This window comes from Manacus candei, unplaced genomic scaffold (assembly GCF_025592945.1).
Source record: "Manacus candei isolate 608988 ecotype Guabito, Panama unplaced genomic scaffold, ASM2559294v1 h1tg000043l, whole genome shotgun sequence".
NCBI classification, from domain to species: Eukaryota; Metazoa; Chordata; class Aves; order Passeriformes; family Pipridae; genus Manacus; species Manacus candei.
The window spans coordinates 16,446,167-16,471,966 of record NW_026138091.1 but is presented as its reverse complement, the minus strand read 5'-3'; the positions used below and the strand labels follow the sequence as shown (position 1 = coordinate 16,471,966).

Here is a 25,800-nt window from a genome sequence, read left to right as displayed (position 1 = left end):
CATTCCTTCACTTGAAAGTCCATCTCCAGTGTCACAGTGAGGACACTTGATGATCTCAGAGAAGCCAGGGCAGTCAGGGAAGCCTCCTGAGGCCTGGAAGCCAGGAAATACCTGTCTGGTCTTCAAGAAGGGCAAGACAGAGGACCTGGGGAACTACAGGCCAGTCAGCCTCATCTCACTGCCTGGGAAGCTGATGGAGCACATTCTCCTGGAAGCATTTCTGAAGATGTTAGGGACAAAATGGTGATGGGGAGGAGTTGGCATGGGTTTGTAAAGGGGAAAATGCCAATCTGGTAGCCTTCTACCATTATGTGAGTAATTCCATGGACAGAGGGAGAGTGGTGCGTGTTTCTTTCCTTTAGCACAGCTTTCTCTGGCTTGCACCATAACAGTCAAGTTTAGGTTTTGGGACTTCCTGATCTCTTTCCAAAGAAAAAGCAACCATGTCTCCTAATTTCTTTTCTTGCTAAGGTATGTTAGAAACTCAGGTCAGTATTGTGGGTGGATTACTAGATCTTGTAATTTGATTGTACAAAATATACAATTCTGTTTTAGAAAATCTAATTATACCAGTTGTTTTTTTACTCAAGAGCAAATGATGTAATAAGTAATCTGGGTTTTCCAGTCTTTAGAATGTTGCACTGAATTGCAGCTGCAAAACATGATTAGTTTTTGTTATAGCCAGAGTAGTGTCTTGAACACTTGATTAAAGGCTGTTTGAGTAGTGCTACTGTAGTCCTTGTATGTCCACCTAGTGGGCCTTGACCTCTGAAATATCCAGAGACCTGCTTATAGTTCGTTGCTGACCTCTGCAGCTCTAATTGCATCATTGATGCTTTGCAGAGGAAATAACTCTGGTCTCCTGTCAGCATACTGACCAACTTTGTCCTGTTTTCATCTTCCCTTTACCTTCAAGGCACCTCTCACCACCCTTATCTGGATATAGAGGTAATAATCTAATTAATAATCTGTTAATGAAACCAAACAAGCTACAAGATCTATTTGCCCAGAAAAGCCAATAGTAAATGCTTCTTTACTCCTGGCTCTTGCTGAGCCAGCCCATCAAAAAAGGCAATTGTCCCACTCTGATCTGCATTGGTGCAGCCTCACCTTGAATATTGTGTGCAGTTTTGGGCACGACAATATAAGAAAGATATTAAGCTCTTAGAGAGTGTCCAAAGGAGGGCAGCGAACATGGTGAAGGGCCTGGAAGGGAAACTGTATGAGGAGCAGCTGAGGTAACTTGGTCTGTTCAGCCTGGAGAAGGGGAGACTGAAGAGAGACTTCACTGCAATCTTCAACATCCTCATGAGGGGAAGCACAGGAGCAGTGACCTCTTCACACTTGTAACCAGGGACAGGATTCGAGGAAATTACACAAAGCAGAGTCAGGGGAGGGTTAGGTTGGATTTCAGGAAAAGGTTTTTCACCCAGAGGGTGGTTGGGCACTGGAACAGGCTCTCCGGGGAAGTGGTCACAGCACCAAGCCTGACAGAGTTCAAGTGTCTGGACAACACTCTCAGGCACATGGTGTGATTCTTGGGGTGTCATGTGGAGGGCCAAGAGTACTTGATGCTCCTCATGGGTCCCTTCCAACTCAGTATATTCTCTGATTCTATGATTTATTGACTGCTGGACAAAGCAAACTGAAAGCCAGTGTTAACATCTAGCATAACAATAAAGGAAAGTCTGGTCAATTCATTAACTTCAAAAATGATATGTTTGGTTTTCTGTTAAGTAGTGAAAAACCTATTTTTAAAAGTGTGTGGCTGATTCTTGGTGCTCAGTGAAAACAGCTGATACCACATTACATGACAATACATAGGGTCACTATCCTAAGCTTAAGCAGTACTTCAGCTGAGGTTACTGTAATGGCTGACCATTCTACTACTTACTAGCAGTATGAATTATTAATCATTAATTATTACTATTAACTCAATCACTGCTATAAGCACAACAAGGACAATAAATTACATAGGCAAGCAGCACAGTCCATGCTTTATTCAGGATAATTTGGACCATGTACTAGTGGGGCCTTATGAGTACAGCTGTGTATTGCAAATGACAAGGACAATGTAACGGAGCTCTAGGCATCTTTGTAAACAAAAAACTGCTTCCTTCACATTTATAAACACTTGTGATACCTATGTCAACAGTGCTGCCAGTCACCTTGCCGATGAATTGTTGATTGCTATAGCCTTAGTGAAAAGTCACTTTTTTATCCCCAGTTGTATGACCAAAATCCTGTACATACAACTACATTCCCTGTTTCAAGAATGAGAAGACAGTTAATATCCAACTCAAATGCTCCTCTCGAATGGCTTTTCATGAAAGAGGATCGTGCTTACAAATTTTTAGCACATCAAGGCAAAAGTAACGCACTACAAAGCTAACAGTTCTTTCACAGCATCTACGCAGACAGAGCAGAAATTATTTACCAAGGAATTCTGAATGATACAGGCACATTTCATCTCCCTTTTCCACGCAATTTTTCAGAGCAACTTAATCAACAACATGCCTTTGTATCTACTATTAATAAACTCAAATTGTTTTATGATGTCCTCCCTACAGTTGCAGGGCTGTATCCTGGGAATGCACCGATATTTTGAAGAAGCTGGGCTTTAAAACCTGGTTAGTTTCTTGGTATCTGCAATGGAGCTGAGCCTTCTTCCATCAAAAAAAGTACATATTTAGGGTGGGGTGATGTTTACCCATTCGTTTTGGGATGGAGAAACAGTTACTTTAAACATGGGCTGAATTTAATCTCCTCTCCAGAAATGAGTGTATTACTTTCCGACTTTATTCCTAAACAAAATCCTGCACCTGTATTTTGCCCTCTAGACCTAAGTCACTGTGAGAAAAATTAGCTTTCATTTTGAACATGGAAGACAAGATGTGTAGATGTTCTAGGCATTCACTCAGGAGCAAACAGATAAAAATATGTACCAGAAGTGAATGGAAAAGAGATGGCTCAGTGGCTTTTGCCACTTATGTGGCAAAACTTCCTTATGTCTAGATTATCTTCACTGATAAAGCCTTTCTTGGTGCTGTAGTAGGACCTTTGTCATCTGAGAAGTTTCTTGTTTCATGAAGTTACTAAGGCTCAGGTGGCCCATAGCAGAGTACATGGAAACTTCATTACTTTCATAAATAATGCTCAGCTGCTTTAAGGCCCAAGATGATGAAGGGCATTGCTCAGGGCACACCTGTGTTGGTGTGGCATTAGCAGTAAGGTAACCTGCCTCCTTTTAGCTAAGGGCAATTCTGCTGGTATTGACACTGATGCTGAAACTCAGAAAAAGCATAATTAGAACCAAACTCAAAACTACTTGCACATACAGTGTCATTGTAAAGCATTGTACATGTCTTATCCACAAATGAAATCAATACATACAAACATACTAATGCTTGTCTTTCTTACTGCTTTCTGTACTGGCTGGACTTCCATAAAATGGTGGAATCAGAAGTTAGAGCATAAAACTTAAAATTACTTGATGGATGTTACAAACAATGCAAGAAGTTAAAGTAGGCTCTAGACAAATCAGGGAGCTGTGCCCTTCACCCACATAACAATCATCACTTAAATGATAACAATCACTAACTCTATTCCGTTTCTCATCAGAGACTGTTTCCACTTGGATCCTGACAATTTTAATTAAATGTGAGATAATGACTTTTCATGGAAGCAATCTTGTAAATCAAAAGTGCAATTCCAGAGAGTGATCCTACCCTATTATAGTTACAAAAAAGAATCTAAGCCTGTCTTTTCAAAGTCCTTGAGCATTTGCACTTCCTAGATTTAAGCTGGACTTATGCCTGACTCTTGTATCCAGGATGAGTTAGGACAACCCAGAGAAGAAACATGGCAAAAAGCAAGAAGGCTGTTTCCGTTAAACATTAATGAGCACATGCTTTCATGGATTTTGCACTTGCAGTTTAATCATAGAAATCATTCTGCACGGTTCTACTTCTAATGATGTGATTGTTAGGAGAAAGGCTGGCCCCAGTCCTATTGACTGTTTACATCCGAATGTGCTCTGTTTTTTAAATCTATTTCCAAACTAACTGTGGTTCTATTGTGTGATATTTCCTCTGCAGCATCACACATTTTCAGTCAGCATCAGCTCCTTAGCCATAATCACTTCCTGCCTTGGCTTCTGTTCAGTCCAGTAACTCACTGCAAAACAGAGCTCCCATACATCCAGTCTGTATGTATGAAATGGTATAGATGCAGCGGTATTTAGGTGGCACTTGGCAAGAAATGGTTTGATTAATTGGAAATGCTATAAACTGAGTTTGAAACAGCTATAGATAGCAAGGGGGGTTATTGCTACATGTTTTTCCTGGTCTTTTGCATGCATGCTGCTTTGAATACAATTTTGACAATCTACCCCCTGTATCCGAGGACACATCACCTACATGTTGGTCAATGCGAATGCTGCAGATCCCAGCCATACACCACCAGCAGTTCTGACCAGGCTGCAGAAACATCACAGCATTCATCTGCATACAGGTTTCCATCTGCATCATAAGCAGACTTGAAGTCTGAAATTACACAAGTGAGAATTCCCAAAGATTTAAGCACAAAAATACAAAGCAAGAACCGTAATTAAAAAGTAGCATTTTAGGATAGGAAGCTTCCATTTGCCTTAAAATATTTCTGTGAATGTTTTCTCACACATTCTCGGTATTTCTCATGAGTAATGTGCAGATACAACATCTGTATCTGTGTTAAAGGGAATTTTACTACAATGATCACTGCTGTAAAGCCCAACTTTGTTCATATTCAACAGGTTTCTATCCTGCTTATCTCTATTTTTTATGGATTATGCTACTTAAAATCCAGTTTCTTTATTTCTCCACCTGAACACTTTTCACTCCTGTTTCTATGCAGAGCACTGTAATCACCACTGCTGACTTCAACACTAAATTAAAAATAAGATAGAGTATAAAACAACAAAAAGACTTCAGGACAACCATTAAAGATGTTTCAGTGGACAAAACCAGTACATGCACATGTTCTTGCACTCCCTGAAGTAATGAACACCTTTTATCTAAAACTGCAAGTAGCAGGAAAGAAGTTGAGCATTGAGTGAAATTTTTTGGCACTCGGTGGCACTGATGGTTACTGATTTAAGGCTGAAAAGCAGCAGCACGTTGTTCTACGCAAGTTTGAGTTCCTGGAACGTGCTACAAGGCTCCAGGAAGGAAGATATTACCGTGTAGATAAGGTCTTGCTTTTAGTGCTAGCAAGGAGTTCTTGGCAAAAGTCTGGATGCTATTGTGTTTTTGGCTTTGATTTCCACCTGCGTCAGTGGAGCTTTTATTTTCTTCAGGGAAAATGCTGCTGATGTAAGAAATATCAGCATTTCTGCCATTACTGTAAAAATTACTGTAAAAAAAAGGCCCCTGAAAGGGACCCTAAGACAAAACAGAGCACACTGAAAGAGCCTACCAGGAACAGGATTTCCAGGACAAACACCTGGCTCTTTACTATCTTCTCTCATGTTTTTAAGCTAAGTCTGGTACAAGTTTCCCCTCTCTCATCTCAAGGTTTTATCTATGACCTTCTGGCACATCTGGGTTTCATGGTTGTTTGTGAATACCTAGTACTTGAAGAATGCTTTATTATTTGAGCAACAGAGAAGCTAAAACTAATTGATATGACACAGCTTTTCTGGATCTTTACTGCAACTGAAGAACTTTTCCACTTTGAAAAAAACATCCACAGACTTATTTTCATTATTCTAAGAATAAACTGCAGTTTACCCAACTGTAAAGCAGAAATAAGAACCCAATTATTAAAAATTATTAGAGTTGCTTACACAGGTGCCAAAATGTATCATAGACCAAATATAACTAGCAAGCATAAATCATCTTGTGTTTCATAGGCACGACACATTAGTAGTTCCCCTGCTGTCAAGATGCATACAGAAGCTTCACACATGCTGAGCTTCCACTCTACTCTTCCTCTTCCCTTGCTGGGGACTAACATTCTCTAGTTTTCTTTTTCAGAATCACTAATACTAGGCCATCACTCTATGTCCACTTTCTGGTTTCAATCCCACTATTTTTTCCTACTTTGATTCATTTATGAAAATAATGACATAAAATAGTTACTCTCATCAGTGACCTGTTTTCCAGCTTGGACGGTGCTACAGGGTTGATTCAATGAAATACTGAAATAATGAAAATACTCTGGTTATAATTCAACTTCCTGCATGAAATACTGTTTTATTGAGTGCTTCTCTGAACCATATACTTACAGGGACCCAGTTAGCCCCTATAGATTAAAGCCCCAGTAAGTTCACAAGGCTTTAATTGCATGTTATAATTTTAAAAAGCATATAAAGTTCTAGATTTGATTTCAATAAACCCCTTCTGACTATGTCTGCTGGCCTTGATCCCTTCACCAGAAGGGATCCAGAAGAGGCTTTGGTCAAATCCAGACCTAAACCAATGGCATCAAATTGAAGGAAATGTTGGAGCAGAAATTGAAACAAAATGTGAACATAAGCCAAAAATCACAACTCTGAAAAACTTTACATTGCTGATAAGCATAAAAGCAAGCAACTTCCACGGGTTTTGGTTTTAAGGTTTTAGATAGAACTTTACTTCTGAGCAGGGCTCCATCTCAACAGGGCTCAGTTACTGCCCACAGTCCCAACCAGTCCTGTGAGCTGGCCATCCTTTGCCTATCTCATTGTAGAAGTCAACTTCACAATGCTCTGCATATAATCAACCCATTTTCTGGGCCAGCACTTTTTGTTAGGATCCTTTTCTAAAAGGGAGCTTAAATTTACCTTTCTCAAGATAGAGAATGCTCTAAGTTTAGGTTAGCCTGTCAGAGCAGATAAAACTTTCTCAAGCTGTAGGTCCTCACAACTCTGGGCACACAGAGGATCTCAAGCCCAGAAAAAGTACATGCAATAGCTGAGGTAACTCTCCTGAAGGGAAGACAGGGTTTGCAATCTGTGTTTTAAACAGCAAACTCTGTGAAACTCATATTCCAGATCACGCTTCAGCAATTTCTGAACGACCTGGATTTCTCATCTGGTCAGTCCCTGGATTTTATGGATAAACCTCACTACTGTGAATTCCAGTATTGTATCTGAGATCAGCACTTCAAGGATAAAGTAGTTTCAACTCACATCAGCAGCTCATCATATTTTAAATCTTTAAACAAATACAGGACCAAGGAGTTGCCTTGCAAATGATGTGCTCAAGGCACATGGTCTCCATATGCATTAACATTCCATGACTCAGCTTCGAACTTAATTCCTCAGCTACAAAGCAACAGATTTCCACAGTCTTTCCAGTGCTTCTACACAAGTGTTCAACTTGTCTTTCAACTATAACCCTCCTAATACACCCAAGGCTGAGTAGAGCATTAAAAATCAGCTCCTCCTGATACTCCTCTTTGCCTCTGCATTTTTTTTCTGCACTCTAAAGTAGCTAATTTAATAATCTTTCTTTGTTCTTTATCATTACTATTCACTTTGTTTTCTCTTGTGCCAATATCAGCATTTCAGTTGCCAAAGGGCTTTTTTGTTGACTGTTTAATGAAACTGATTGATTCTTTTGACTTAACTAATTACAGCCAGATTTTACTGACTTTTGGCAATCAGAGAAAACCCCCCAATTTGCCTGATTTGATGTCTGCTCAGCAATTCCCTGCAGAAATGTGGACAGAAAACTACAACACATTACTAGATCAGAAGATGGATAAATATGAAAAAAGGTTAGCAGGGCTTTGCATGCTTCATCAAGAAGAATCTCAGAAAACAAGCTGGAAGTTACAAGAACTGAGAGACAGATTTTATGAAGAACAAATATTTTCAGTTCAATGTATTTGGTTTCCAATGAACTTGCAATGAAAAGTACCGAATCCCACTTAATATTAAAATCAGTATAAACCCCTCAAACTTGCACATTAAATTTTTTTTTTTGACAGCACATTTTTAGAGGGAAAAAACACTGGGCCTGTTGGCACACTCATGGACACAGAAAACAGCTTTGTTCAATAGTACTGACTTCCTTTTGCTGCCACCATACCAGCATTTCTGCTGGGTAGTCAATAGGATGTGGCCTAAAACACACTACACTGCACAGAGCTTGTCCCACTTAACTTGGCTGTTGCTGGTTTGTAAGCAGCCTACATGTGATTATGATTACATGAGACCCTTATATTCAATATTGCAGCAACTTTTGTTGAAAATAAATAACTTACCTACCAAAAGTACTCTGGTGTCTTCTAAACTACACTCTAAGATAATGGTTACACATTAGCAAACACGCAGTTCTCCTTCTGTAGATCTTACCCACATTTTGAGCAACATGACAGCTGCTGACAGGTGAAGACAGAGAATGAGTTGGTCTCATTCTCTTAAAGGGCTTCAAATAAATGTATGTATTTGTTTTAAGTTTTGTGCTCCTGCTCAAAAGTCGTTCTTTCTCCAATTTAATTTCTCCACAAGGATTAAGCCATTAAGAACTCCTGCACCTCCAGTATAGTCTTGAGGACTAGAGAACAATCTCTGATAAACAACAAAAATGTATTATATGAATAAGCCATTAATTTGACTGTGAAAACTTTCAACATTCTTCCTTTCTACACTAAACACACACACACACAAAAAAAAACAACCACAAGGAACAGTTTTCTACTTATGGCCAGAACTACACTAAGAGATGGTTAAACGGACTATTACACATCTACCTCCACATAATCCTGGGTTAATAGAAAAGCGCTTGGTTTAACTTCAGGAGTGAGATCTTATTTTAAGAACAAGGTATATTTACACACTATCAGGACCATCACTGATACTGATTGCTTTTGCCAGCATGCATTTCCCAGTGAACTCACGCAGCATAAAAACCCAAAGGAAATCCAATGAAAGTATCTTTAGTAAAATGTAGAAACTTTAATTTACATGCAAAACTACAACATATTCATAATAAAAAACTGGTGTCTAAACAAACACAATTTGTAAAAACTGTCCACGTTGTTAAATAGGTCTGTACAACCAAAGATTTACAAAGTCCCTGTGCATTTTCATCTTTTCAGTGCACAACTGAGTTTAGGGGTTCTGCTCGAATATTCCCCAAGTCAAGAGCTGAATCCGTCTCTTCATCAATTTCACCAATGACAGCACTAAAATAAAAAAAATTAGGTTATTATTCCTTAATCACGCACTTCTAAAACAGAAACTGTCTTTTTCCTTTTAACAACCCTTATTAGCTGTTAATCATATTGACTTTTTCTGATTGATGCTGCATGTTCCCTGCAAGCTTCTAGTGATGCACACTGGAATGTCTGGAAGCACTTTATATTATGACTGCTTCTTCCCTTTTATTTTCCAATACCTTCCCTATTTTATGAGTTGCCTATTTTGAAGTTACTGTTACTTAGCCGTTGATTCTTTTTACTTCTTCCTATAAGAATATTAAATGTCAGTTTGTTAAGAGTTGCAAGAATACTGAATTATTCCTTGTAATGGGTACATTTCCAAGTTTGTTAAGTTTGCAAAAAAATTAGAATAAATTCTATAAAAGAATATTTTGAGTATACTTGAGTATTGTAGCCATCTGGTATGATGAAAGAGTGAAGCAGTAAACAATTACTTGGCTTTTTATACACGTTTATAGTATGTGAATGAAAAGTTACTGGTAGAGTAGCATGCTTAGTCCTACCTTTGCACATGTGTCAATTTACTTTTTTTAAAAGCCTAAGTCAAATGTGATGAAAGCATTCCAAAATGTCTCAACAATGTCAGATAAATGCACCTAGATATAAATTTAACTCTTGATATTTCTTTGTACAGAAATATCCATTAGAATTAGAAGATGAAAACTCCTATCCAGGCTCACGTGTTGGTCACTACAACATACCCTTTTTCTAGTTGTGATTAAAAAAGAATATTATTTTTGCCATCAGTTTCAGAATGCTGCTGCAAAAGTAATCTTCCTAGCAGGCCCACTTACCAGGCTTTCTTTCCACTTCTGTTGTAACCCTCCCATGTGTTGGGCACATCAGTTACTTTTCTCTGCATTTACTGAGCTTTTACTCTCATTTTGTAAGCGTATTTTACATCAAGTATCAACTCGTATATTTGACCCGCTAGATCAGGTTGCTCAGAGCTCCATCCAACCTGGCATTGACCACTTCCAGAGATGAGGCATCCACAACTTCTCTGGGTAACCTGTTCCTGTGTCTCAGCACCTTCTGAGTAAAGAATTTCTTCCTAACATCTAATCTCAATCTTTCCTCTTTCAGTTTAAAAACACATTTAACATTACAATGCAATCACTTCTGCAAAGTAAATGTAGGTGATTGCTCTTTAATACATAATCAGAGTCATCTAGGTCTGAAAAGACCTGTAAGATTGAGGCCTCAGCACTGCCAAGCCCACCACTAAACCCTGACTCTAAGGGCCACTTTTACACATCTTTTAAATATCTCCAGGGATGGTGACTCAGACACTTCCTTGGTTGCCTCAGCTTTGACAATACTTTGACAGTACAGTGCTACTCACAGATACAAAGGTGCAAGGTGTCTGGGGCTATCAAGATTTATACAGATAATATACATATATACACAAACACATGCACACGTACATACTAAGTTCATATGAACAGATTTAAACAAGGACATGCTATACTTACACATTATCACCTCTTACAATGTATAATCCCAGCACTACTTGCTCAACTCCTTGTGAAGAACTGAACACTCGTTCATGGCTTTCATCCAAAATCAAGTTGATGGTCTGATCAAAACCTTTGAGTGTTCCCTGAAAACAACATACAAAAATAAAGCACTCCAGTTAACTCTTAAATTTATCATCTTTGCTCTCAAAGATATCTTAAACAAGGTAGCAAAATTAAGGTACTAGAGAATAGATATTCTATTTAGGTTTTATTGTTTGGCTTAAACACAAATAGCCAAAGGAAGTAATTTTCAAAGCAATAATCAATTTAAGAAAAGTGCACATTTATTACTGAGTGTTCATGCTGAAAGCTAAAATAGGCTTTAGTATTAAAAGAAGTAAAGTTTCCCTTGTATCAGTGACAGACCTCTACAAACCTAATTTTACTGGTTTTACACTGTTTTAGTCTTCCTTGTATGGAAGTTTCTAGAAATCAAATATTTAACTAAAACAAAAACCAGAAAAATTGGATTCTTGTGGTCAACAATACTGAAACCATTCCTAATAAGCAATTTTAAGTGGTATCTCTGAAGTAAATTATTTTGTGTTTAGTAAATTAAAATTATCATGCTAATATTCATTTACATCATCTAACCACATAGCAAGGAGTCATGTATACCAACTCCATTCAAATCTTTTTGGTACAAAGTATCTTGTAGCACAACACAAAGTTTATCAGACTGACTTCAGACACACAGATTTGGTGAGGCCAGCAGTTTTTCTGTTTTTCCAGAGGCTGCATGAAGCTAAGTACAGACAGAAAGATACAATCCTCATGCAACAATCACATTGTTAAGTTACACTCAAAATACGCATAAAGGTGTGTGTGAGGGGGGAAGTGATGCAAGAAAAAAAACCACAAAACACAGAAGCAATAAACCCAAAATATTATACAGTCTAATATATAAGTTGGCCAATCCTCAGGTTTTCAGGCATAAACAAATCCCACAGCAATTCTCCAGCAATTCTCCAGCCAATGCTGGAAGAAATGGTTCTACCATGAAAGCTCAAAAGCTTACAGGACAAAGAGGACCTTTTAGATAGAAATCAAATTACTGAAGAGAAATACATTTTCTTGTGCATTTCCACAGAAAACTTAATTTGACAAAAAAGTCAAAGCATGTGTATGCAGAAATTTATCAATGGACAAAGCTGATGTGCAAGAATCAGTAAGCATTTACAACATTTTTTTAAGCCTTATGGCCATTATTCTGTACTCTATGATTTAAAGGTGTGAATATGTAACTGAGAATATCCTAACACAGCTTCTTTATTGCCATGATGGAAAATCTTTAGGGGGGAAAATAAAATGTTAAAAAATACAAGTCTTACCACAATCATTCTTCCATCAGAAGTAATTACTGCAACAGTACCTGGTAGTTTATTAAGGAAATGTTTAATGATATCTGAAATAAAACCATTATGATTTTCTGAGACATTCATATGTAATATAGGTTTTAAGAGCCATTAGGAGCCAGAAAAGCCTATCAGCATTTTTTTTAAAGCAGCATGGTTGATAGTAGCAATTGACAACACAGCATTTTTATGAAAATCTCCTTTAAAGTTTCACTTCACCTAACCATGGACAATCATACACAAACATGAACAGCATTAAAACCAGAATAAAGATCTGAGTTTGCCTCTCTTCCCATTACTAACTGCATTGCCTCAAAATTGCAAAAACATAAACAGTTTTATAAACACTTTAAGTCCTTAAAAAACTGTTCTGAAGTGGTGAACCCAAGCCTAGCATTCTCCATCTCCATAATATCTCATTATCCCAATTGGGTGACCACATATCCATCATCCTGAATAGTTCTGGGTTACTATCTTACTGTTTGTGAATAAAACTGAAAATGCCCATGGGTTACAAGAAGTACAAAAAAACCAGCAAGAAAAGCGTTCCAAGAACCCCAAGTTTTGAACAAGTGATGCAAAGCTGGTAACTAAAGGCGCGTTAGGAGCTCTTGGGGGGGCAGGCCCACCGCGAATCTCGCTATTCACCACGGATCGTGCAACGCTGCGCTTTGCAGCACGGGGTGCTGTTGGGGGACCCTGTTCTCCGAGTGACCTCCTGTAACCTCCGCTCTGCCTGCCGAGCCGATCTCTCTTACGGAGAAACCGACACTGCCGGCCGGGAAGGGCCCAAGCAACGCAAGCCACCACCAGCCCCGCCCTCAGGGCCCCGCGCCGCCAGGCTCTCCTCCCGTCCCGTCCCGTCCCGCCCCGCCCCCGCGGCCACGCCGGAGCGGGAGGCCGGTCGGGCGGTCCCCGCCGTCCGTGCCCGCGGCGGATACGGTTGATGTAGTTCTCCAGCGCGGAAGTCATGGCGGCGACCCGCACGCGGCTCAGCCCCGCGCGCCTCTACGGCGCGCGACGCTGACGCGCGACCCGGCGCGCAGGCGCACAGCCCGGCGGCCGGGCGGGGCCGGGCCAAGCCTCGGGCACGGGGAGATAGGGCGCGCATGCGCAGGCAAGCAGGAGGCGGTCAGGTGGCGCGGTCAGGTGGCGCGGGCGGGCGGGCGGGCGGTACCAAGGGGCGGTTGGTGAGAGTGGCGGGGTGGTAGAGTTATCGCGCCCCTTCCGCGGCACATGGCACCGCCCGCGGGGGGATCCTCCGGCCCCTCACACAGCCCCTCAGGCCCCTCACACAGCCCCTCAGGCCCCTCACACAGCCCGCAGGCACTGCGGAGGGGTTTGGCCGGGGAGCGGTGGTTTGGCGTGGAGCGGGAGGGCTGTTTTCCTGCCCAGCCAAGTGCCTCGCTGCCTGGGTGTAGCATTTGTGGTTGCCGGCTCATTGACCACATGGAGACCAGTGACGAGTCGTGTCCCTCAGGGGTCGGTACTGGGCACAACACTGTTCAGCATCTTTGTTGGTGATGTGGGCAGTGGGATCGAGTGCACTCTTGGCAAATTTGTGGTGACACCAAGCTGTGTGGTGCAGTTGACATGATGGTAGGAAGGGATGCCATCCAGAGGGACCTGGATAGGCTTGAGAGGTGGGGCCATGTGAACCTCATGAAGTTCAACAAGACCATATGCAAGGTCCTGCGCTTGAGTCAGGGCAATCCCAGACACACCAGCAGGCTGGGCAGAGAAGTGACTGAGACGAGCTTTGCAGAGAAAGACTTGGGGGTGACTGTAACTCCACAGGTGATGGTTGATGAAAACTCAGCGTGAGCCAGCGGTGTGCCCTCACAGCCCAGAAAGCCAGTCCAGTCCTGGGCTGCATCAAAAGCAGTGTGGCCAGCAGGTCAAAGGAGGTGATTCTCCCCCTCTACTCTGCTCTGGGGAGACCCCACCTGGAGTACTGCATCCAGCTCTGGGGCCTCCAAGATAAGGAGGACATGGAACTGTTGGAGCAAGTCTAGAGGAGAGCCCTGAAGTTGATAAGAGGACTGGAGTAGGTCCTCTGTAAAAGCAGGCTGAGGAAGTTGGAGCTGTTCAGCCTGGAGAAGAGAAAGTTGTGTGGAGACTTCATAGCAACCTTCCAGTATCTGAAGGGGGCCTACAGGGAAGCTGGAGGGGGACTCTTCATCAGGAACTGTAGCGATAGGACAAGGAGTAATGGGTACAAACTGAAAGAGGGGAAATTTAGGCTAGATATTACGAATAAAGTCTTTACTGTGAGGGTAGTGAGATACTGGGAGAGGTTGCCCAGGGAGGCTATGGGTGCCCCAACCCTGGCAGTGTTCAAGGCCAGGTTGGATAGGGCCTTGAGCAGCCAGTCTAGTGGGAGGTGTTCCTGCCCGTAGCAGAGTGGGTTGGGACTAAATGATCTTTAAAATCCCTTCCAACCCTTAAACATTCTATGATTCTTGCTAATATGGGAATCACGTGAATCCTCCTTTGGTTCCCTATGGGCTGCCGGTGTGAGGTGGGCAGATAGGAGGCCTGATTGCTGCCCCTTCACAGTGCCCCAGTGTTGTGGTTTAACTCCAGGCAGCCACTAAGCCTTACACAGCCCCTCGCTCACTCCCCCACCAGTGGGATCAGGGGAAGAATTGGAACAGTAAAATCTGGAAAACTCCTAGGTTGAGATAAAGACAGTTTAACAGCTGTACATACAAACAAAATGAACCAAGCAATTAATTCACCACTTCCCATGAGCAAACAGGTGTTCAGCCATCTCAAAGAGAGCAGGGCCCCATCACATTGACTTGAGAAGACAAACACCATCACTCCAAGCATCTCCCCCTTCCTCCTTCTTCCCCCCACTTTCTATACTAAGCATGGTATGGAATGAATATCCCTTGAATCCCATGAATACCATCCATGATATGGTATGGAATATCCCTTTGGTCGGTTGGGATCACCTGTCCCAGCTGTGTCTCCTCCCAACCTCCCATGCACCTCCAACTTGCTTGCCAGCGTGACAGTACATATAGCATAAAAGGCTTGGGCTGTGTGTGAGCACTGCTCAGCAATAACAAAAACATGTCTATATTATCAACCCCGTGTTCAGTGCAAATCCAAAATGCAGCCCCATACCAGCCACTGTGAAGAAAATTAACTACTCCAGCCAAAACCAGTCCACTGGAGAGCCTCGCAGCGGGGCTGTGAAGTGGGTGTCCACAGCCAGCCTTGCAGAGCTGCTAAGTCCCATGCAGAGATGCTTTCTGTAGAAAGTGCTAGATGGCTGCATGTGGGAAAGATGAGGGTTGGGGAAGGTGGTTTTGTTCTGCCTGGATCCCAAGCTCGCATGTGGGCTTGCCTGGGCCCACACTGTGGTCTGCAGGTGAAGTGCAGTGGTCAAGCTCTGCAATCCAAGCAAAACTATGCATATCTTTAAAAAAATTTGCTATGTCAAGTAAGTGGTGATTCTTATGCTGACGTTTGAATTTTGTGCTTACATGAATCTCCTTTCTATAGATGTGGAAATGGCAAATAAGAATGCCCTGAAGGGACTCATGGTTTTTAATTTTTGTTTAACTTTAACTTTGTTTAACTTTACCTGTCACTAGCATGATTGTTACTGGCTGCCACATTTTCCAGTCAGTGTACATCACGCTCACAAGTGTTTCCTTGGTATCCTTAAGAGTCCTGTGACATAGAGTGTATGGAATCTGCTGGATTCAGTGTAGCACTAGCAGTTTTCAGGACTGTAGGAAGCTAAACTGGTAGTTAAAAAAGAAGAAATATCTCAGGGAAACTAAGCTCACATTCAGTGACAGAACCAAAGTTAAGCTACAAAACTATTCCAAGTACTTTAGCTGTCTTTGCCTGTGAGAGTTAATATTGTTAGTATGCAACCCACTCATACTGCAATATGTTGTACATACAGGCATCCTCTGCATTGCAATATATGCACTGCCATGAATGTGCCCCTCTCATGGTATTTAATAATTGAGCAGTCTGTTGGAGAGACCTTGAGTCTCATACAGGTACAACTTCTTACAACAATCTATCTACCTGGCTTTTCAAAGCATGAGATCAGTGCTGTTGTTTAAGCACTGCTGGTCAAATATTCTTCATGGAGTCACATTAAAATAAATTTTCTTCCACCTGCTTTTTTGACAGTACTGGCTATTTATTGCACTGAATGCCAGCCTTTTTAGATGTAACACTGTATAGGAAACATTCTTTCAAAGTATAAAAACAGACAGCAGGCCATTTCTAGTCCAGTATATTGTGAAATGAAATGTTACATGAATTCTTGATTAAAAAAAATATTTATTATAAGTTCATGACCTTCAGTAGGCAGAAAATTAGCTTGGGATTTAGAATATGGAATTCCCATTATTGTCAGGTTTTGGGTGAGACTGAGAAAACATAATCTCTCTGAAGTTTTCCTACCTGTGAGTAGAGATAGTGATTTTGATGGGCTTTATAAAATGGTCTAACATAACATTAGGTCTGTGTAGAATCAGGAGATTAGATTTGATGAAGCACTGAGTAGATATTCATAAGACAAAGCTCTCAAAAATAACGCTTTGAAAAAATGGGAGGAAATTAACGTTCAGATTTGTCTTGTCTTGTTTTGTTTTCTTTTTGTTATATTGATTTCCAGGCTTTCACCAGTGAATTTCACAATCTTCATTCATTGAAATACTAAGAATGCATTTTTTAATACCTGGTAGGTATAATCAGGTAAGACAAAATAAAAATTCAAAGTTTTCTAGTCCCAGTTTTGTACAAGAAACACTGAATTACTTGACACAGATGAGGTACACTCCTTCGTTCTCTTTAACTGATAGAATGCTATAAAAAAAGGTCTCAGATCACATAGATGCAGGCACAAATGAGGCCAAACTGATGCTGCTTAAAACATGTCAATTCTGCATTCCCTGGCTTCTGTGTGTCTGCCTTTCAACTAGAAAAATATTTTTTGGTCTCTTTTTTTATTTTACTATTGAGAATCTACTTAGAATTTAGATTGTCACTGTCAGTACTAGTGCAACTTCCTTTTATTTCAATAAAGACTTCAGGGACAAATTGGAAGAGGTCCAAACTGGGACTTGGTGTCCAGCCCATGGTTTAATTCCTGAAGAGAATACAATTTCTGGACAGTAGAATGCTATTGTTTATTCTCCTTCAAGTGTGCCAATTGTTTTCTTGCACATTGTAGCCATCACAACCACAGGGAAAGCAAAATGATATATTTGAAGGCAAATTAGCCAGAAAAAAAAAATTAATAGATGTTTCCTGGCACCTCTGAAAGTAACCACACCAAAGTAGTCTCTCAAAAATTTGTCTAATGGCTCAACCTTTATCAAAAACAGGAGATATCAGATATCAGAGAACATAACGTACTTTTGGAATTGGGCATTACATAATGCCCATACTCTTAAGCTTTTATTATAAAAGCTTAACTACTACCACTAGCCATTACACCAGGACTGGAATAGTTATTGTATCTTCCATGTAAGAGGCTGAAGATTTTGTATGTGTGGACATTTTCCTTTTCATACTCTTCCTTCTCCCTATAAAGAGACATTCTCAAAGGCCAAATAAATGAGATCATTGGGATACAAGGATGTAGGTTGAAATCTTAAATACTTGCACGAGGACATTACCTCAATATCCGATCCTGAGAATCTCTAATCTATCTGTTTATATTAACAGTGTCACAGTGTCCCTGAAAAGCAGGGAAGGAGTTGGGGTTTTTTTGTTTGTTTGTTTGGGGGTTTTTAATTTCATAAAGGAGGACTAAAACCCAAAGAGTAAGGCTGGACTCCTGAAGTCAGGTGCCCAGGCTTTGCCAAACCTGGTGCTTAACAACATTGTCAGTATAGAGTTAGCACACTCAGTATGAAGGAACTCTGAAAAGAGAGTTCATGGCTTTATCTACTCTTAGACTCTCTGCCTTTTCCTGAAGGCAAGCAGCTGTGCCCTTCTCACAGTCCTAACTGAGGTTCAGTCCTCTGTTTAAAACCACCACTGCTCTCATTCTCTTATAAATAAGACGACCTCCCACATAGGAAGTGGAAAACTTTAATTTAATTTAATTTAATTTAATTTAATCCCCGCATTTAAAAAAAAAAAAAATGTTGCCTGCACCTCCCCCTCAGTAGCAAGGCTTGGTAGACTAAGTTACAAACTGGGGGCACAATTTGCATAACGTTGTGGCAGCGGTGTCCCCTGCGGAGAGCGCACGGATCCATGAGGGAAGAGCCTGACGCTGCGGGTGGGCTGCTTGCCCAGCAGGGGGCGGCCTGCGCTGCTGTGAGGGGGCCTGGCCGCGAGCCCCGCGGCCCTGAGGGAAAGGTGCCCTGGGTGCCTTAAGCCTGAGCATGGCTCCTTGGCCTTCTTCACATAGAAAAATAATTAGTTTTCTGCCGGAGGATGAGATGCATTTCCCACTAAAGATGTCCATTTTTCTTCAGTGCTTACAAAGTCAGCCCAGTGTGACTCAGACACAGACGTTTCACAGGTTCACACTTAACATTAGACCATATAAAATTAACATTTTATTCTCGGTGACCATAGTTGTCAATATAACATTGGCATTATAACATTTAGGATCAGAAACCTGTAGAGGGCAGCCCTTTGCCTGTTCCTTCCCCTCAGTTGCTGCAGAGCTGCCCTTGAGGACACACAAAGTAGCTAAATATGAGCATAACGCCCATTAAGCTCTCAATCGAAGAAACAAAACACCTTTGTAAAAAGGCTTTCCCTTTCTCTTGCGTTGTTTAGATATAGCTTACTTGCTATACATTAAGGTTGCTATGGCAAATGATAGCTGTATGTTATGCTTTCTGCAGAATATGTAACCAATTAATAATGCCCTGGAGTGTCTGCACATTTTCCTACTTCCTTAATGTCTGCCAGGGCAGGAAGGAAACCCTGCAATGATAGTTGTAAGGTGTATGTGCAAGCAGTTATTGCGTGTACATTTGTTACCACCTAGCCTAAGGCTGGTGGAATGGATGAGTGAATGTTTTGTTGCTACTTCACTGTATATCGCCTCTCCCGAGCCACACTAGCTTCTGGTAGCTTTGCTTTCCTTGGTTATTAAGAAGCAGCCTTGTTTTATAGAGCCAGGCATGCTGAAGGGTGAAATGGCTTTGTGACATTCTCGTAAGAAGTGAGGCTCGACCGGTACTGCTGTGTCATGGCATGTCAAGCCAATCCCTGTCAGATAAGATGGACAAAGGTGTGAGACCTACTCCTCAGGCTTCCTTGAAACTGAACATCTAATATAATCACCTGACTGTTGGAAGAGGAGCTGTAAGAAATTTCTTGTATAAAACCCCCCAAATTGGTAACATCTGTCAGCCTGCTCAACAGGGATTGCATCTCTTGGTTGCTGCTCAAGAAAAACATAGCGTCTGAGGCAGGGAATAATGGAGTGGTACATACTGAAGAAGAATCACACAGTACAAACTCCACAAGAGAACTGAGCACTCCCCAAATTCCCCACATTTAACTTACTTAATCTTTATAACACTTTCTGGGACACAAAGTTTTAAATCTCTCTGATTTTCACCGACATGCCCAGATTGTTACTTCATAAAAAGAGCCTAACCCTTTAGCTTACCTTTAGTTTATACACACCCAAGCTGGCTAAACATGATTGATTTCTCTTTATGTGTTCAGGAAAAACACAAAACATTCCTTCACCTCTGCTTTGCTTTTCTGAATCTCTAGAGACTCTAGGGTCCATTATCAGCAATGCAAGGACACAGATTTTATCTGGTAGTTGGAGAAAAGTAGCAAGACTTTGCTCAACCTTGCTCACCTTATACTTGACTAGCTGCAACCTAAGGTGAGACGTGTTTCACATATATTATTATATCAAATGATGGGTTTGCAATGAAGCAACTGAAAAATATTATAAAAGGGTAACAGTCTAAAAATGGTTGTTAGACTCAGAATATAAGTTACAGTGCATTAGAAACAAATCTGTAGTGTGAAGTCTCAAAGGGCTTTTTATTTATCTTTAGAAACTCACTGTTAACAAACACCTGCTCTAAATTTTGTTTGTTATGATAGCAACTGCTGCTATCATGGGAAACATTACAAAAATAGCTTCACTCAAAGAGCTCCTTTGAAAGTGCATATTTTCCCCAGCAATTTTTGCTAAAATATGCAAAATACCATAGCAATCTTAATGACTTTATCACTACTTAATGTGTTAGCATAAAAAATAACTTTGCATGTTTCTGTTTGCAGAAAAACAAAATTTTCCATTTTTCTCTGTGTATATTTTTTGTTGTTTTGTTCTGTTTTGTTTTGGTTTGGTTTTTTTTTAACAGAAGAAACTGATAACAGCTATAGAAGTTCAGTATCATTATCCTTTCAGATAATAATTTTAAGGAATGTTATGAACTATTGGAGGGAAAAATGCCATTGCTAATGGATCATGTACCTACAACTACAAAATTACAGAGCAAATGGATTCTTGTTTTCAGTTGCTCTAAGCAGAACACTAAGACAATTCTGTTGTACACAGAATAAATAATAAGCTTCAAGTAACTGACATTTGCTAGTATGTCATAGAATCATTTTTACAGTCATAGCTGAAACGGCATTTGCTAACTTGCTTTCACTGAGCAGGCTTTTCCTTCTGATAGATTCCCTACTTCTCAAAGTATAATTAATCTTCCTGTAAAAGCACTGATCCTAATCTTTAGTCTGCGTTAAGATGACTAGATATTCCAGTTTTAATTATAAAGTCCTTTATCTTAATACTCTGCAGAGATGCCCATTTGACCCCATTCCACTTTTGTTTCATTTGCTCTGTGGCACATGATCACCATGTAAAAGGAATAGCACATGGTCAAAGGGCTCTGTTCAGTGGTGACTTACATGCTGCCTGCTGCCAGATATAATGTAGATTGCACTAAAAAAATCAATATATTTCTGCTTTGTAACTTATATTGCATGATTATTTTTTGAAGTAGGTTATTCATTGTACCACAGAGCAGTCTTTTGGCACCAGAACCTTCAAACCAATTATGGAAATGGAGAAAGAATATACTGCAGATTTGGTCCTGCCCAGAAGAGGTATTGGAACCCTTCTTATTGGAAACATCAGTGAAAAATTATCAAAAGGAAAGAAAGATAAATAGGACAATCTACTTTCCTTTAATAGGCACTGTGTTTTGTCTGATAAAAGGCATAAGACCAAAGGGCAGAAGCAGGCCATTTCTTTTATCAGTAGGCTATGCTGTGAAAAACAAAACTTGAAGCACAAGCAAACAGAATTGCACCACCAGTAATGAAGAGAGGTGGCACACGAGGATGGCAGATGCTACTTTCTTCGCAGTCTTGAGGAGGGCTGTCTGCTTTGTCATTATTTCTTGCCAAGGATTTTGCAAGCTACTGCTTCAACTGGATATTTTCTCTTATTACTCCCAGGATCTCCTTGGGAATTGCAGCTGGCATCCTTGTTCACTGCCAGAGTATTTGGTAGCTCTTTCACTCGGTACTCTCAGGCACTCTCTTCACATCCTCTGGTTAGTGTTTCTGCTGGCACTTCAGATACCTTCTAGTGATGACTCCTTTTAGCTGTTAATGTTCAGATACTGAGGTGGGTTAACCTATGGGGAATATAAATAGCTTCAGTGACCTATTTTGAGCTTTACTGAGGACCTTGCTTGTCCCAGCTGTGGTAGCTCACAATTCGCTCAGGCAGGCAGCTGACACCAGTGCTGGGGTCAGCGTTGAGGCCTTTGGTGTGAAGAAGATAACTTCATAACTCTATATGCTGCACTGTGGAATCTGGGCTGCAGCCAGAACAGGGGTATCTGGAGGGGAAGGAGGGATTGTGATTACAGAGATAATAGGGGTAAGAGTGATTGGCAGCAGAAGAAAGTCTTTCTTTTGGGTTACTGTTTGCACGATTGGTCTAAATTGGGGAACACCTTTGTAAACAAGCAAAAAAAACGTCAGGGTTTTAGATCATGACAAGATGCGATTTTGTTGTTGTAACTTCTTGTTTGAAGAAATATCCTGATAGGTAAAGCTTTTTGTTTGAAGCAGATCAGCTTCACAGCAAGAATTTACATTGTACTTAGGTTTTTTTCCTTTTATTTGCAGAAAAAATTTGTTCTCGGATTAACATGATTGTGTGTCCAAGGCCTAATTGTCATTCTGGAGTGATGAACAACACAGGTGAACTCATATCCTGAAATTTCTAGGCTATTTGAATTGGTTCATCTAATGCCTGAAAGAACAAGTCAGTTTGCAACTCTATAGTGCTGTAGTAGTTGTGGGAGAAATGATAAAAGGCCTTGAGAAGTGTCCTGGCTATGGTGTAGAAGGGTTACCATCACTGAACAGCCTCTCACATGCGATATCAGTGTCTCAGAGAGCACAACGCTAACCACTAGTAGCTTCTGCCTTTTTATTATCATCCACTGTTCTAGTGCATTATTGATTAATGCCGTTGAAAGCCAACCTTGCTGGTGTCTTATGTTCTTACTGAAAAACACTTAACATATTGGCCACATCTAATTGAATAGAAAGAGGAATAAATGAAATAGTGTTTGTAAGCACTCCCTTCCTTTATAATCATTGACAAAAGTATGTGTGTCTCTGAATATCGAAACCATCCTGAAGGCATCAAATTTCCAAATATAATGCTTTTTTATATATATTTTTTAGTCAACATCAGCTAGATATGCTGCTGCTACTAATATTCTGGAGACTCACATGCTTCATTTATTGTAGGGACTAAAAGTATTCTGTCCATTTAGTTAAGCATTACCATGTCTCAGAATGATTGGTAAATATTATTCTGATGGTTTACTAAATCTGTAAGTTGAATTGCATAGACATTCACTGTAATAGCAGAATTTCTTTTGAAGTCAGTGGTGGAACTGTAAATAGAAGTTAGCTAATTCTTAAACGTTTGTATTACGACACCATAAGACATTAGTCAGTATAAGGACCTCATTATGCTAAATCCTCAACACATGCATGTGAAGAGAAACAAAAAATTTTGCTACAAGTACTTTGAATAGTGAATAACCAAGAGAAAATGCATAAGGAAGAAGGTGTTAATATCTCTGTTTTGATGCCCTTAATAACATGCTTTAACTTTTGGTCAGCCCAGAAGTGGTCAGACAGACTAGATGATCATTGTAGCTCCCTTCCACTGTAAATAGTCTATTCTGTTTTATTCTACGGTATTTTACAGTCAGAATGCAAAGAAAAGTAATTTGCCTAAGGCTGCTGTGTACCACCACTAGAAAAAAAAATTAGATTTCTGAAATATGTTCCAGGCAATTTGTAATAGTTTATTTTACAAAACGCTTTTGGTCTTTGACTAAGGTACCCCTGCTTCCCCCTAAGCATGTTATTTGATACAGACCATGTATGATCATTTCCCATCTTTCCTCTTGTCTTCTCCTTTCCAGAGACTCCAGGACTTTGCTAATCACCTTTCTTCTCTTTCAGCTTCAGGGAAAAAAGTTACGGAGTGGGATATGGACCATAGTATACTACATGTGATGTAAAGAACTATTATCATCTCCCTCACCTGCTTGCCTGTCTTATAATTAAAAAAAAATAATTATATGTATCTGGAAGAAATAATTAAAATAGAGATAATATTTATTACCATTGCTGGTGATACTGGCATGACATATTAGGGTGTTTATGTATCTTTCAAAAAATGACTTGTGATTCTTTTATGTCAGATAAGTGATGAGGCAGGTGTGATTCCTAGGCAAAACAGACTCCTGCAAATTGAATCACAGTACCAAGGTAAGACTGTCATTGTGCAAGCCTCTTCTACCCTGAAGCTAATGTGTACAATCTGTTTTTGCAAGTGCTTTCATATTTTTGTTATTTCTTATAAACATATACAGCACGTAAGTGTTTTTATTATTGGCTGACTTTGGTATTTTGTAGTCACGATTGTGGTATTTAAACAGGAGATGATCTGTTCTGCACATGGAAAAGGGGCTGTGTTATGGAGGAAATAATTTAAAAAAGTGTTGCAATTTTTTGGCAAGAGGGTGTTATGATTATATCTCAAAGAATATACCCGATGTTCATTATGTTCATGTACGAACCCGTGGTGATTTGTATCTGATTTCTAGTCTGTACCTAGGGAGCATTGTCTTTGTGTTAGAAATGCAAGTATGCTATTAAATTGTAAAGTTCTTACATGTATATAGTCTCATGTATTTCTTTTTTAGCAGATGTATAATATTGCTTCCCAATTTCACCCTAAGAGCTATGATTACTTAGATTAAATGAGGAATGTCACTTTGATAGCAACTTTTGTAAATAATGGAGATCTTTTTATAAAACTTCATCATATTAACTTTATATTAATATCCAAAATGCATTTGGTGTGATAAAACAGCACATTACCATTGGTTAAAAAAATTCCTTTCAAAGAATTTGCCTGGCAGTGATTTTTAGAACACATTTCAAGACTTTCTGAAAATCCTGAAATCAAGCATGACATTATTGTGTTATAAAAATGTGGTTGGTGAGGGACACATAGTTATTTTCAGTTTCCAGATGAAGCAGAGATGATAATTTATCTCCAGTAACTGCTAGAAAAAAATTTTAGACACTTATAGACTGCGGGCTTTTTTTTTCTTCTCCTGCTGCACCATTGTTGTATGGAGAGATTATTTTTACAGGAGTCATTGTGTCCAGGATATACATATCTAGCTGAAAGTTGTCTCAAGGTAGGAAAACTCCTGAAACATTCATCCCTCACATCTCAGGGGTATGATTTCCAGGCAAATGCTCAGCTTTAGAAATTGTGCATCACAGCACCGTGCATGTATATATTGGAACACGAAATGCCAAGTATAATGCCAGGTTTTCTGAAGCAGATCTATCTTTTAGTTAAAGTATTCTTGCACTAAATTGATGATTAATAAGTAATGTTCTAGCTGAACAAAGTCTCAGTTCAGAAGGGTGCAGTTGCTGCTCTGGGTTTAGATATTGTCCAGCTAGGGGCCTCAATGCAGTGCAAGAATTCCAAAGGCAACTCTTTGAACTGAAAAATAAAAAGAATATGAAGGAAGCTGGCAACAAGTTTATAACAGCTAATGCTCTTATAAACATATTTTGAACAATGCTAGTGTATTGAATTTAGGGGGTGAGTGGGCTAGAGCCACAGTGTATTGCTTCATATTGGTATTTTTTTCTTATATGGGTCTTTAGCATTTTTTTCCCTCCACATGGTTACCAAGGAATGCAAAGCAAGCTGTCACTGTGTGTAAGATGCAAGCAAGATCTAAGAGCTCTAGAGCAGTTGAGAACATGGATACAGCATCTTGGGTGTCAGGATGACACTATGCTGGCAGGGGATCTATAAGGGACAGAGGCTTCCATTTCCTGCTGTCATTTTGTCAGGATCCAGGTCAGCTGTGTTATACAGAGAGAAAGTGTTGTCTTCAACATGGGAATATGTCTCTACAGCACCTCAGGTTGAGGGGGGTCACTACCTTGGAGTACAGGACACGTTATGGGTTACGGGGAAGAGCATTTTGAGATTGTGCAAAACTTATCACAGGATGTTTAGGGAAGGAACAACAAGCAGGGAAAGGGAGTGATAGAGGTTGTTTGGGGAAAAAGATCTTGGGGAAAATAGAGAGATAAGGGGCTAAAAGAGGGCAGTTGCATGCAAACAGATGGCTTTTCTGGCCATGCCCTCTACTGGGTCATCAGAATCT

General features: G+C 40.2%; 1 protein-coding gene and 1 long non-coding RNA gene across 3 annotated transcripts; one reads left to right on the top strand and one right to left on the bottom strand.

The window, feature by feature from the left end:
* Window positions 1-8,903: 8,903 nt before the first annotated feature.
* LSM8 (LSM8 homolog, U6 small nuclear RNA associated) lies at window positions 8,904-13,134 on the bottom strand. The gene is made up of 4 exons (XM_051795606.1): window positions 13,006-13,134; window positions 12,041-12,081; window positions 10,665-10,792; window positions 8,904-9,153 (listed from the first exon to the last, which is right to left on the bottom strand). Exons 1-4 carry the CDS (start codon window positions 13,034-13,036, stop codon window positions 9,063-9,065), a joined length of 291 nt encoding a protein of 96 aa, XP_051651566.1. The 5' UTR covers window positions 13,037-13,134; the 3' UTR covers window positions 8,904-9,062.
* A 5,058-nt stretch (window positions 13,135-18,192) lies between these two features.
* On the top strand, window positions 18,193-24,934 carry LOC127474594 (uncharacterized). Of its 2 annotated transcripts, none has more exons than XR_007905909.1 (3): window positions 18,193-19,916; window positions 21,055-22,267; window positions 23,555-24,934. It is a non-coding gene; the product is annotated as an uncharacterized LOC127474594 (long non-coding RNA). The 2 variants fall into 2 exon arrangements; XR_007905908.1 differs by having other exon boundaries at window positions 18,193-21,609; window positions 22,193-22,267.
* Window positions 24,935-25,800: the final 866 nt, after the last annotated feature.